Here is a 14,879-nt window from a genome sequence, read left to right on the forward strand (position 1 = left end):
CGTTTTCATCGGGATATTGTGAAAGAGTCTTTAGTGCACTTATTTTTTGAAAGTCACTGATCTTCAATCTTTTGTTTCGGTATGAGATGTATCGATTTGGTGTTAAAATGAACTGCAACCTTGTCTTAAATTTGAAGAGTTCAGATGCAAAAGCCTCTAAATGCCATTTGAAATTTTCTTCTTTAATGATGATTTTTATCAAACTTGTATATTTAAGTTCAGTAATTTCACTTAAATAACAATTAATAGGTAATTATCATTGCCATTTAAGTGAAATTACTGAACTTAAATATACAAGTTTGATAAAAATCATCATTAAAGAAGAAAATTTCAAATGGCGCTTAGAGGCTTTTGCATCTGAACTCTTCATTTGTCATCTGCCTTCATTGACTTTTAAAATTTGTTAGTTAAAATGTATGTTATCGATATGTTTCTATTATTAGGAAAATTTCATATTCATCAAACTAAATAGAGTAACTCAAAACCTAACTTTGCTCATTTTAAATCAGCCTTTAAAATGCATTTTGAGTCTGTAAAGTAAAAAAAAAAATCGAAAGGCCCAAAGATCTCTCCTATAAAGGAATTTAATAGCTATGCCCTGTTTCAAGTTATACTTACCGTATCAAATGTGAAAATGTGTCAAGAACTTGATGTAATTTTTTCATTGGCGCTAGTTCATCTGTGTCGACTTGGTGTGGTGTGTTCCAGGCTTTAAAGGTACTATATGTAGTATAGCGGCCTGTATCGATGATGTTTCAGATTGCAACCAATTTTTACAAGAGCACTCGCACGTGGTTCACAAATATGCACCTAGATACAGCTGTATACTGACCAGCACAACATAAGCCATTTAATAAAGGTACCTTTATTAATTCAAATGTATTTATTTGCTATTTGATCCAGTCTTTTCCAGATAACATAAAATACCCAATCGCGCAGCACGCCACACCATGCATTATAGCCTTATATGAGTAAAAATAAATATGCATGTTTTTAATTCTAATTCGATTCCTCGATCAATATCTGTTGTGCATGCTGTCTTTTCACCCAGGCTTTAATGTCTCAGAATCCTCAGCTATTGTTAGAAGATCCATCAATTCCAAGGGGCCTTTCTTATTGAATCAGCTGATAGGTTGCCAGCGCTGTTCAGGACAGATGGTGCCACCGACTGTTGATTGAGTGACAAGCATTGCTCTTGGTACTTTCATGAGTCCTATTCTAGTCCAGTCCATCTCAAACTCATATACTGATGCCGTTTAAAACTAAAAGTATAATCTCTTTCTCAATTCAGACATTCAACGAATCAACCCAAAAGAATCAACATGTTATTCATAAATACATTAGGGCTGTGCAAAAATTAATTGCGATTAATCGCATCCAAAAAAAAAGTCTGTGTTTACATTATATATTTGTGTGTGCTGTATATAATAATTTTGTATATATAAATAAACACACATGCATGTATATATTTAAGAAAATGTGTTATTCATATATAAAATATTTAAATTTATATAATATAGATTATGTATTTATAAATACAGAATTTAAGCGCAAATAATTCTTAAATATATACATGCATGCATAGGTATTTATATATACAAAATAATTATATACAGCACACACAAATATATTATGTAAACACAGACTTTTATTTTGGATGCGATTAATCGCAATTAACTTTTGCACAGCCCTAAAATACATACATGAGCATTCCTTTGAATATTGAATGGTCCCAAGAACATGCAGTGAGAGACTGTCAATAAGTGTAGATGACACTCATAGCCTCCAGTGAGTGCAGATGTTGTGTGGTCTGACAGGAATAGAGTATTTGGATGGCTCATGGGCTCATTTATCACAGAGATGGCCTCTGACCACATGCTTTGAGCACAAATGATTCCAGGCCCTGTTTACTGGAGAATAAGATGTCACTGTGTGGCTTGAACTTTAGTGCATGTAATATGAATGAGTTATGAGGATTTAATGTGTTGAACTGCTTTTGTGGGTAGTGTTTTTCCCTTTACTTAATTTACATCTGATAGATAGATAGATAGATGGATGGATGGATGGATGGATGGATGGATGGATGGATGGATGGATGGATGGATGGATGGATGGATGGATGGATGGATGGATGGATGGATGGATGGATGGATGGATGGATAGATAGATAGATAGATAGATAGATAGATAGATAGATAGATAGATAGATAGATAGATAGATAGATAGATAGATAGATAGATAGATAGATAGATAGATAGATAGATAATCACAACATTTTTTTTCTTTTGTCAAATCAACTTAAATAATTGATGTAGTTCAGATAACATAATAGTTTGAGTTTCTGATGCTTAAATCAATCTCCTTCATTGTATTAACTCAATTTTTCCAGTTCAATTAACTCAAAATTTTAAGGCAACCAGGTTACTTCATTTTTTAAGTTAAACCAACAATATTTTTTTTACAGCATAGTTTTTTTTAGTTTATTTATATAAGAATATGGTATGTACAGTGTCAATGCAATTTTCATATTCTAAATGCACCGTTTATGCAGCTTTATTCCCCCAAATGTTCCTCTGATCATTTTTGAAAAAGAAGAAGACTGATCTATTTATATCTGTCTGTGAATGAGGGAGCGCGTGTCTGTGTGTCTATTGAGAGAAGTCATTATTTAGACTGATATGTGCTCAAAGATAAAACCACAGCAAACATAATCAAAGAGGCAGGCATCTTGTCTCTGTTGCTAGGCAACCTCAGGAGCAATAGACCCAAATCAATGCAGGCGGGTGGATGCTTGATAGAAAGCCCAAAAACCTTTTGCAATAGGGGCAAGAAATGTTATTATTTGTGGGTTGAAATATCATAGATCTTGTATTATCAATACAATAGTGTCTGCAATAAAAGAAAATTGAGATAATACTCAATGGATGTGGATGCCTTATTCGGATATTTAGGGAGTGATAAAGGCAGAAAATGTGTTTATAAAAATTGTAACCATTTGAGTGGTGTTCTTTATTTATTAATTTAACTGTATTCATTTAATTATAACAACAGCAATGCTATCAAAACCAGTGGGCCTAAGGAACAGGAATGGAGAATTCTGCAACATGTGGCTTGTTGAGAGCAAATCCTCAGAATTCAGCAGCAAACCCATCATGTTTTCCGGCTGAAGGGTAATATGGGAGGCAATTGCAGAGTCGTGATTGCTTCAGGGCCTAAAATAAAGAAATAGTGGGCTGTCATTGTCTCTGCAATCCCCCTTCGAAACAATGAGAGTAACTGCAGCAGGGAATCTCCTGAAGACCTTTCCACACTGAGATCATATTAGGGGACAGTATTTTCGATCAGTTTTTATTTAGCATGGTAAAACTCGCATTTTGTATATATATCAAAACATGCTTGCATTTGTTATATAGGAAATATAACTTATTTAAGATATTGATGGTTTTCAGAGTGAGAACGACTAGCTTTCACGCGTTATTTCGAGTCGACCCCCCCTCTGCGCTCTTAGTTGGCACGGTCCAATTTGTGAATCGGCAGAGCTCGCTCACATTCAGTGTTTCAAGCGTATCGATTCCTGTTCGTGCTGGAGAGATTTCGCTTTCAGCTCCGCGCGCTGATGCTGGAGCGTGTTATCGAGTGCGGAACTGCCGCGGTTCATCAACAACAACATGAATTCTAACCCTAAATAAATGGTTACCGGTCACGGGAGTGGGGGAAAGCTACTTTGGTTACTGTCACCGGCGCTTAAAATCCCTAGACGGGTGAAGAGAGAAACGCAACTGGGAGTTTTAAGCGTTTAACGTTAGTTGACAGGTGGACCAATGCCGCCAGTTCAGAGAACTATGTCGGATCTCCGTTCCCGTGCTGAAGGTAAAACACGTTTAATTCGCCGATCTGTGTCAATCTGTATCTGTCATCTTGAGTTTCTTGACATGTGTACAATCTTTCTCGTGCTCGACAACTGTTGCGAGAACACTTACTGAAGATTGCTTAGGGATTCATTGCGTGATTCTAGGTTACAAATAAGTTCTTTCACAATTGCTTTCAAAGGCAGTGGCAGCATTTTGTGAATGTGAGATGCATAAAGGATCGCTTGCGACATTTACCCATATGGTTAATATAATAAACTGTGATCAGCTTTTATTATTTATCTACATCCATAAGCGTTTTTGTTGACATTCTGTAGGGTGAAGTAATAGGTAATGTACAGGCAGTTCAGGAGTGTGTGTGTGTGTGTGTAATTATTATGTAGTCTAACCTTATTTATATTATATTTGTGTTTTAGTTTGTCATAAAGTTTTAACTTAACGGTGTGTAATGTCAGATTAGTTGTTTGTAGCTGTTTTCTTACTATCTGTTTGTTACCATTTTCTTCCTGGTCCTACTTTGCATATTAATTCTCCAATGAAGATGATGCTCTCCTAGTCCATATGTTCACAACATCAACCCCCAGTTTCACAGACAAGGCCTACAGTAAGCCTAGTTCAAGACTAAAATGAATGTTTGAACTATTTTAACTGAAAGCAACTTGCACTGACATATCGTAAAGGGTTAGTTCACCCAAAAACAAAAATTGTGTCATTAATGACTCACTCTCATTTCGTTTAAAAGCCCGTTCATCTTCGGAACACAGTTTAAGATATTTTAGATTTAGTCCGAGAGTTTTCTGTCCCTCCATTGAAAAGTAGACCATGTGACAATGACATCAGTGGGTTAGTTAGTATTTTTTGAAGCATCGAAAATACATTTTGTTCGAAAAATAACAAAAACTATGACTTTATTCAGCATCGTATTCTCTTACGGTTCTGTTGTCGAGCCGCATTCGCGAGTCCGCATTGACGCTGATGACGCAAGACGCTGCTGACGTCTATCTGGTATTATAAAATTTAAATGCCCTAATTGAACAAAGGCCTAATCCTGGCTTAATTTTAGCCCTGTCTGTGAAACCGGGCCCAAATGTCAATATCACATGTCTTTAAAAAATACCTACAGGTAGTGGGGGATTTTGGCTTTTAGTTCCTGAGTTTTGAAACCTTAAAGGATGCATCTCAGTGATTTTGATTCTTTTGAATCTCATGTTTCGGCAAGTTACATTACGCCAGTTGGTGGAGTCAAGTGATGTTTTTTATGTGAATTATTCACTCAACCGATTCGTTCACGTGCAACCTTTATAATAATTTGAGTAAAATTGTACAGCCATTCTAATATAACTATATAAAAAGACAACTACAATAAAATAGCCTGTGCCTTGTATTTAATGTTAATTCATGAATGTGATTCGGCTACATAATAAGGAGCTTAAATTATTATTATTATTAATAAATGTCGTCTTTTTGTGTTGTTGGGTGCAAGAATCAATGAAAAATTAATGCTGTATCTGGAATTACCTTACATTGTCGTCGTCTTGGCGCTGGCTATAGGCAGAACTGTGGATCGTACCACACAAGTCTTCCAATTACCACATGGGTTTGCCAATCTGGTTCTGTCCGTTACAATTAACTTCTACAAATGAGTGTGTGACCTTGCACATTAAGATATAATCGGATTTTCTCCAGTCATTGTAAAAAACAAGCTAACAAAACTTTCAAACTAACGTTAGGGAAGCCGCAATAGGTATCATGCTGCCTCCACCTAAGCTCCGCCCACAAAAAAAGGTCACCGTCAACTCAAAATTGGTCTATTGATGAGGAGTGTTTATTCAGTAGGTCTACTGTCTATCCAATGAAATGCTCCATAACAGCTCGCGCTCAAATCCTATTGGCTCGTGTTTTAGTCACAGTCTTGCAAGGCAGGACAGCAGTCTCGCACTTCGAAAGGGAAAGACTGAAGTGAACGGAATATGAATCGGCATCAGCAAGTTGCTCGCTCCGAAGTGCTTCACCTGCAGTATTTGGGTATGACGGAGACTTTTTCTCTCATGTATTTGTTTAATTTGTTTTTGAAGAATAGAGATGTGAAAAGGTGTGTGTAAGCCGGGCGATGTTCTTTGCCTGATGTATATTGACAGACTTGACTCAGTCTCTCGTGCTTGTTTGTCTGCATCCTGGATAAAATATCATGCTTCCAGTGACCTCCCTTGTCAACAACCAGATTGCTCGCTTGTATCAGAGTTTGATTTGCAGTCAACGGGCTGACTAGAAATAATGTTTACTGATTGGAATGTCAGCGTATTTGAACAATTTCACTTCCTTGTGCCACTGACTTGCTCATACTTGGGGAAAATTAGGTTGGGAAAGAGTATTTCTCCAATGCATCCTGTTATGCTGGATTTGTCATAGATGTGTGTGATCACTACAGTTGGAAGAGAGTCCATACACTTTACTTTAATAATTTAGCAGGCTATGGCTGATTTCACTCTTTTCACAAGTGCTGGTGAAAATGCAATCTGGAAGACCGTAACCAGCTCTCATCATTTTTCAGTTTAAAAAGCGGCTGGCTGGTTTTAACCTTGGTTTTAGAGAACGTCATGTCTCCTGCTGCCACATTTACCGTGTTTGAAAAGTATCCTGTTCGTCAGTGCAAGCATTTCCCAGCACTGAGCGATCAATAAGCCTGCATGTCCGTCAGGCCTGTGACCTACGCCATACCAGTTTGAATGAAAGCAAGAGACCAGTTTTGAACTGCATTTCTTATTGCTGCTTGCTCTGGTTTCGCTTTCTCCACAGACCTTGCTGTGCGGCACAATGTGTGCATGTCGTCGTTGTCTTTTTGTAATCACTGCAGTGCATCAGGCTGGCTCGTGGCAGGGCAGGGCGGGACCTTGGCAGAACATCGGACCAATCCGCTCATACCCTGTTTCACCCTCCCTCCCACTCCACCTTCACCACCTCCTCCTCAGCCTCCATGTGTCTCTTTGCTTTGGGTATGTCAGAGCTCTTGTCGGACCTGGCTGGGGCGTTTGCCAAAGCAGCCTTATCTGTTGCGGTCGGTAAGCGGAGGTGGCGCGATTATCGGATTGTAGGCAAAGATCACAGAGAGAAGCCCACACCGATGGCAGACCTGCTGGGGCTTTTTTTTAATAGTCTGATCAAATTCATGTCCATAAAAACTTATTTTATGGTCCAGCCCAGAGCCCAGCCAGTATCTGCAATGCAGCTGCAACTTTTTTCCTCGAGTTAGACAAGACAGGCTTTTTAAAGGTGGAGTTACGGTAATGATTACCGCTGTCAAAATAGTTCCCATCATCTTCCATCGATTGAACAAAAGGATAGCCCGCCTGACAGGCTGAAATTCGTGTAACTAGCACAAACACAATAATTTATGATTATGGCTTCTTTAAAACTGTCTGTCTCTCACTTCTGCTCTAACTACTCTTTTGTTTGCCTCGGCCTACGTCGTATGACGCGTTGCTTGCTAGAGGGAAAGGCGTATTCCAGAACCTTGCACATTTTCATCAAAATCTCTACATCAAATTAGATTTCATTAGTAATTTCTACTTATGTGTTTTTAAAAGACCTCTGCAGACAATTAAAAATATTAATTCAGAAATAAATTCAACCTGCATGTTGCTCTTTAAATCTGCTGTCTAAACTTCTAATTGTATCTCTATCTGTATCTCACAGTAATGTTATTTAACAACTCTTTCTCACACACTCAACTTGTTTGTATTGTTAAAGCACCTGGGATTTAGGGCTGGAATGGTGCGTCAACATTATCGATTACATCAATTAGTCGATATGCTTATTATGTCGATATTTGGACTAGTACAGTCAAATTTTACACAGTTCTAGAATACGGTTTTCAGTCCCATATTTTGTGCTTAATACGGCTGCGTTCATTCTGCGTTTCATGAGCTCCTGTGGCTGTGAGGCACACGGCTCAAACGTACTCTCTGCAGACATTTACAAAGCATTAACAGTCTTAAATACACTGTTGGTGGTTATTTAAAATATCTAATGGGTCGTTTCAATTGTGATAAAACGTCACAATTTTATGGACATGTTTGATATTGCTATGGTTAGTTAGAATGTGGTTGTGATTTGAATGATCATATTCAAGCAGTACTATACTTTAATCTAATGACTGATCAAAACATTTCAGGATCCACACTTGTAAGCAGTGGATGCTGTAAATCTCGCAGCCATAGTAAACAACTTTGCTCATTAGGCCTAGACATAAGCTTTTTATGATAAATAATATTAGGTAACGCTCATACATCTAGGTTATGGTTATTATTTATTGTAAAAATTGTTGGTTCTTCTTATTTACTGTCTGTAAATTAACAGGATTAATAATCTATTCAGAACAAAAAAAAAAATTGAATAACTGGGGAGGATTTTTATTTTTTTTTATTTTTAGATTATTTAATCAGGAAAAAAAAATTATTGATAGATGAATCGATTTCAAAATAATGGTTTGTTCCAGCCCTAATGGGATCGTTCAGATCATTATTGGCCTTTTTAGGCTGTGTTCATCATTTGTGCAGATAATGGCTATAGAGTTGGTGTCAGACAGTCACATCGTCTGTGTCCAGCAGACTGAGCGTGTTTCACAATGCGGCTGGTTTGCTATTTTTACCCTGACACATTTGAAGATGGATGTTTCAGATCTGTCAGTACATCTAATGATCCCTCGTTCAAGAGGCCTGAAATAGCCACATTGTATTTGACAATTTACACTCCCAGTAATGAAAGCAGTGTATGTAACCATATTTGAAATAGCCACGTACTGTGATGACGACTTTATTGGTTTGTCCTCTCTATGACTTAATGGCCATGCAAATCATTATGGAGAATGCAGTGTTACGTTTTTGTTAGCCAGCCACACAGATGTTTTTGTTCTTCTGTGTGATAAACTGTGACGTTATGGAGAAGTTGAAGTCACAAGTAAACCTATGCACTAAACCATTCTGCCTACCGTGATTTTGCCATTAGCTTTAATTAGAAAATCCTGCTTTTCTGTTCTCAGCAGTTAAAATGTTTGCAATTTTGAGATGTTCAAGCCATGTAGTTAGTCTTTCTGTAAATAATATAGACATTGACTAACTTATTCCATTCTTGAAGGGATAGTGGACCCACGGTAGGGTAGTGTATGTACTGTAAGCGGTAGTATGTCCTCTATATAATGAAAGTGTTTGTTGCTGTTTTGGACCCCATTGACTTTCACTGTAGGCAAAAAAATAAATAAAAATTGTTTATTTATTTGGCATTTCCCTGTGCTGATTTTGTGGGAAATTCTGTGAGATGGATTTAAATATGCTAAACCCATTTATTGGCAGCTGAAAACAAATAATTCTTAAACATGCAAATCTGCTGAGCTTTCAGCGAATAGTTCTGCAGGCACTGATTCCTTATTTGACTGATTTTTATGCTGCATTAAGATTAAATGTTTGGCCATGTGCTGTTTAAAATATTTGTAATTGGAAATTTATTATAAGTAGTGATCATTATTTGGTTACATTACATTTTGGGTTTTCAAAAGCTAATAATATTGGATGAGAATTGAAGAGTCTGTCGGGATTATATGTAGTGCTGGGTGGTTTGACCAAAAATTTATATCACCTTTTTTTTTTTTTTTTTAAATTAAGCCGGTTTTCCGGTTTGTTTGTTTTTTCCATGCATAATCAGGTGTTCAAAGCATTTTCTGGTTAAGAGAGGAATTACTGCAATAAATTGACTTCGGATGGTCTATTTTATTGTCATTTGTTAAGAGTGTAGAATAGAATAGCGCCCTGTATAACCTAAAATTGTTATTAACGTTTTAATAACTTTCTTATAACCAAGAAATAACGTTTATACAACGTCTAAAAAACATTGTTTTGTTGTTGTAAACATCTAAAAAACATCTGTAAAAAACATTTGTAAAAAACATCTATTTTTGTTTTGTTTTTTTGTGAATGGATTGTACACATAGTGCATGAAAACATGCTTCATCATTCATGAATCTCTTCCTCTCTCTTTACTGATCACCATGTTAATCCTTCATTTTTCCCGCCCCTCCTCCCTTGCCTCAGACAGTCCTAGTTAGCTTCAGCTCAGCCTCAAGGGAACAGAGTGAGCGAGGAGAGGGATTCTGGGTCTTAATCATTATTCAGTCGCCTGGCTCTTGCTGGTCTAGGATGGATATATAAGTTGATTCTTCATTTCCACCTGATAGTTAATTCAGCCGTGGATGCTCATCAGCGGTTACATGTTATCTGTTCATAGAGCAGTTAAATTCTCTCAAGATGAGAATGCGGCTTCATGAATGCATGTTATATAGCATGTGCTAATAAATATTAATCCAGGCTAGATGAATGATGCAGATGTGGGAGATGCCTTATTTGAAGCAGTCGTATGGATTTATTTATTCATGTTGAAGCATGCACACACACACATGCACTTTGTCACACATTCATACTTGACATTTTAACCTATTCATCCACACATATTGAGCAGAATACATCAAGACAGATTTGGTACTAAAGCACATGGCTGGACCAAATGTCAACTCATATGTCCTCATTACACCATCCCTGTTTCTTGGGGAAATAAATTACAGTCTCTTTAACTGCTTAAACAGCCTCAGTATCTTGGTGTACTGCGATTAACTTTAAGTCAGGTCACTTTCCCAGGAAAACCCCGCCGGGATTACCTAGCGTTAACTGTGCTTACCAAATGGCCGAAGGAGCTGTTATGTTTTCAATATATGTTAATGTAAAAATTCAGCAGTTAATCTCCAAATTAATGTAGAAACAACATATAGATATACACTCACCGGCCACTTTATTAGGTACCCCATGCTAGTAATGGGTTGGACCCCCTTTTGCCTTCAGAACTGCCTCAATTCTTCGTGGCATAGATTCAACAAGGTGCTGGAAGCATTCCTCAGGGAGTTTGGTCCATATTGACATGATGGCATCACACAGTTGCCGCAGATTTGTCGGCTGCACATCCATGATGCGAATCTCCCGTTCCACCACATCCCAAAGATGCTCTATTGGATTGAGATCTGGTGACTGCGGAGGCCATTTGAGTACAGCGAACTCATTGTCATGTTCAAGAAACCAGTCTGAGATGATTCCAGCTTTATGACATGGCGCATTATCCTGCTGAAAGTAGCCATCAGAAGTTGGGTACATTGTGTTCATAAAGGGATGGACATGGTCAGCAACAATACTCAGGTAGGCTGTGGCGTTGCAACGATGCTCAATTGGTACCAAGGGGCCCAAAGAGTGCCAAGAAAATATTCCCCACACCATGACACCACCACCACCAGCCTGAACCGTTGATACAAGGCAGGATGGATCCATGCTTTCATGTTGTAGACGCCAAATTCTGACCCTACCATCCGAATGTCGCAGCAGAAATCGAGACTCATCAGACCAGGCAACGTTTTTCCAATCTTCTATTGTCCAATTTCGATGAGCTTGTGCAAATTGTAGCCTCAGTTTCCTGTTCTTAGCTGAAAGGAGTGGCACCCGGTGTGGTCTTCTGCTGCTGTAGCCCATCTGCCTCAAAAGTTCGACGTACTGTGCGTTCAGAGATGCTCTTCTGCCCACCTTGGTTGTAACGGGTGGTTATTTGAGTCACTGTTGCCCTTCTATCAGCTCGAACCAGTCTGGCCATTCTCCTCTGACCTCTGGCATCAACAAGGCATTTCCGCCCACAGAACTGCCGCTCACTGGATGTTTTTTCTTTTTCGGACCATTCTCTGTAAACCCTAGAGATGGTTGTGCGTGAAAATCCCAGTAGATTAGCAGTTTCTGAAATACTCAGACCAGCCCTTCTGGCACCAACAATCATGCCACGTTCAAAGTCACTCAAATCACCTTTCTTCCCCATACTGATGCTCGGTTTGAACTGCAGGAGATTGTCTTGACCATGTCTACATGCCTAAATGCACTGAGTTGCCGCCATGTGATTGGCTGCTTAGAAATTAAGTGTTAACGAGCAGTTGGACAGGTGTACCTAATAAAGTGGCCGGTGAGTGTAGATGAGATACTTGTTTAATGGAATCTGTTTCCTACAACTACTGATGTATGGATGAAAATGACCCCCCCCCCCTCCCAATTTAAAACATTTATTAGGCTTCAAGTGAACTTAAAGCAATCCTCACATGAACCCTTAATAAATGTCATATTTACATGTGCCCTTCCTGTCTAATAGGTAGGAAATGTACAGAATTGAATGAAGTTATCAAACTTACTTTTGTTCTTTGACTGTTGTCACTTTAAGACCTGCAGCTGCTTACAGAGACCAATCTGACACGCTTCTCATTCTCTCATAACTCTTTACTTTCATTTAAGACAGTATTGAACTCATTTAAGACTGCTCATGTGACGAAACTCGACAAAACATACTTTTTGGGATAATTGACTTCATGCACAGCTGCACTACTTCCTGAATTTAAGCCAGCTCCTTGTTTCCTGTCTGCCAGTATTGGCCAAATTGATTAATTCAGGTGTGTTTGACCTCAGCAGGGGCGGAGTGGGACCAAAAAATCTACCGGGAAATTTCGTAGACCACTGGCCCTCGTCGCCGGCACGATTAGCCAATAACATTTACAGTTTTACTGATTTAAAGGGAACTTTGTTGTACTAGTATGCTGGAGTAAAGTTCATAAATGGTCGTTCTTTCCCATAGTATTTTCTAAACGTAGTTGGGTGGACTCTGTGCCTCTAGGGGGGTTCGGGGGCATGCTCCCCCGCAAGAAAATTTTGGACATTTTAAGGTTATAATGCATCAATCTCATGCTCTCTGAGAGATCGAAATTAAGACCCATGAACTGCTCGTTGAACAAAGAAAAAACATTAATTTGTACCAGGACAATAAAGAGGGCTCAAATATTTTTTTAGTTATGAGTCTCAGTTTGCATTACATTATCAATGGTGTTTTAGGATGCCAAACAAATGAGTATTTCAAAAGTATATTTTAACCTACATTTCACTATAATATAGGAAAATTAAAATACTTTTGTCCTAATTTCTTCACTTGCAAGAAATAAACCCTTGAGCTTTTATTTAGGAGAAAACACCAGATGATCGCGAGAGCAAAGTAATCACGCAGAACAAACTGGATGCTATTCTAATGTCAGTTATTATAATGGCGCAACGCCATATGGTTTCAATTTTAGTTCGTTGGCAAAATATAACATAAAATATAAAATTAGGTTAACATTTTACATCTTTACATATCTGTGTTGGGAAAAGGGAGAAGAGCGAGTTCGGCATGGCGGATTCGAACTCGCGTTCAGCGCATCAAAAAGCTGCATTCAAACACTTCACGCCCTACAACCTACGCCACTGAGGCTGTTCTATGACGGGTGTCGTTTTGCTGTAAAGATAGGCATTTAGTGCAAATATATGCTCAGTTATAAAAAATGTAAAAAAAAAAAAAATTATTTTCCTCCCTTAGCTTGGGCCATGGCAAACTTCCAATAAATAAATTTTATCAGACCGGGCCGGCCCTCGCGGCCTCGTAACACTACCGGCCCACCGGGAAAACTCCCGACTCTCCCGATTGCCACTCCGCTACTGGACCTCAGTAGTCACGGCAACAATAATCAGACACACCTGAATTAATCAAATTGGCCAATAATGGCAGACAGGAAACAAGGAGCTGGCTTACGTTCAGGAAGTAGTGCAGCTGTGCATAAAGCCCATTGTGTGTGTTATTGTTCGTTCAAACACGAAATAGGCTAACTCTCTGCACACGATACTGATATCTTTCTGTGCATTACGTGTGTCAGGATATTCTTGTCACACTTTAATGGTTTAAAAGCATTTGCATGAATAAGAGCGCGATGTAACGGTAGCTTAGAATGATAGAAAAACGAATGCTGCCTGTGTTAAATATTTAAACGCATTAAACTAGATAAAAATGTATCGCATTCCGTTAACGTTGACAACCCTACTTTTAACACGGCAGGAGTCCAATAAAGCCACCAGTTTATCTGTCAAATCTTTATTAACCAACATTAGCGTTTATATCGGAGCGGATTGTGGAGCATTTAAGTCGCACGGTGTAGCACACAACTGACAGGAACAGCTGACAGGTGGAGAACAGTGATTGGATCTAAAACACTCTTATATCCATCGTTGTAATTCACCAGACAACCAGATGAAAGCCTGCAACACACAGTAGACACGCATTTGTGCAGTGCAGAGCTGCTTAAAGAATATTATAGATTATAGAATTGAACTCTGTGTGACCGTAACCGTATCAAGGACTCTGATACAGGACTGATAACCCACAGACTTAATTGTTTCTTCTAATTATTGGAAAAAAAAAAAAACAGACTTTGTATAAATAAGCTTGTTTTCATGGAGGTCTGAGGGTGTCAGATTTCAACAATCTTAGACATTGTAGTTCTTTACTGGGAAAAAATCCCTTCAATGCTGTGCTCTGTATATATTTTTGATCTAGTAGCCCAATTTCATAGCCTGTTACAAAAGCCTCGGAGACTTGAGTGATAGAAAGCAGTGATTTTAGCCCATCACCCTTGAGGACGTAATCAATACATGGCGCCATGCAGTGAACTACCAACATAAAGCCATGTATTTGCTGTTTTCTCCTCTCTGATCTCTCTGTTTCTCGCTCGTGTTGGTGTTGATGTCCCCGATCAGACATGGCCTTGTGTCATTCAATTCAACAGATGCCCCCGTCAGCTGTCCGGCCTGCCAGAATATGTCTTTTTTTACGCCTTGAGTGATTAGAGCTCCAAACAGGTGGTAATGGCATTCTTTGTTGTTTCTGTCAAAATGCCACTGCATCCATTTAATATCACTGGTGTTGACAGCCGCACCTCTAATCCATTCCTTCCTTTTAATGGAGATCAATGGAAATGAAGACAAACTAAAATGTAGGAATGGGTTCATAATTCATAGCCAAGATATCTTGTTTTTTCCTCCTCCTGTATGTCATGTGTGGGGATCTGTACACAAGAAAGGACCATGGTT

General features: G+C 38.6%; 1 protein-coding gene across 5 annotated transcripts in view; it reads left to right on the plus strand.

Moving 5' to 3' along the window:
* Positions 1-3,546: 3,546 nt before the first annotated feature.
* atp8a1 (ATPase phospholipid transporting 8A1) overlaps positions 3,547-14,879 on the plus strand; it is a 157,538-nt gene continuing 146,205 nt past the window's right edge. For 4 of the 5 annotated variants that reach the window (XM_089134960.1, XM_089134961.1, XM_089134959.1 and 1 more), the window contains exon 1: positions 5,802-5,895. In XM_089134960.1, the coding sequence (XP_088991086.1) occupies positions 5,841-5,895 (55 nt within the window). In that variant the 5' untranslated portion in view covers positions 5,802-5,840. Of the gene's footprint in view, positions 3,872-5,801; positions 5,896-14,879 lie in introns of those variants that run through there. The other variant, XM_089134958.1, reaches the window with a different exon arrangement.

Source organism: Pimephales promelas, chromosome 9 (genome assembly GCF_988280905.1).
Source record: "Pimephales promelas chromosome 9, fPimPro1.hap1.1, whole genome shotgun sequence".
NCBI classification, from domain to species: Eukaryota; Metazoa; Chordata; class Actinopteri; order Cypriniformes; family Leuciscidae; genus Pimephales; species Pimephales promelas.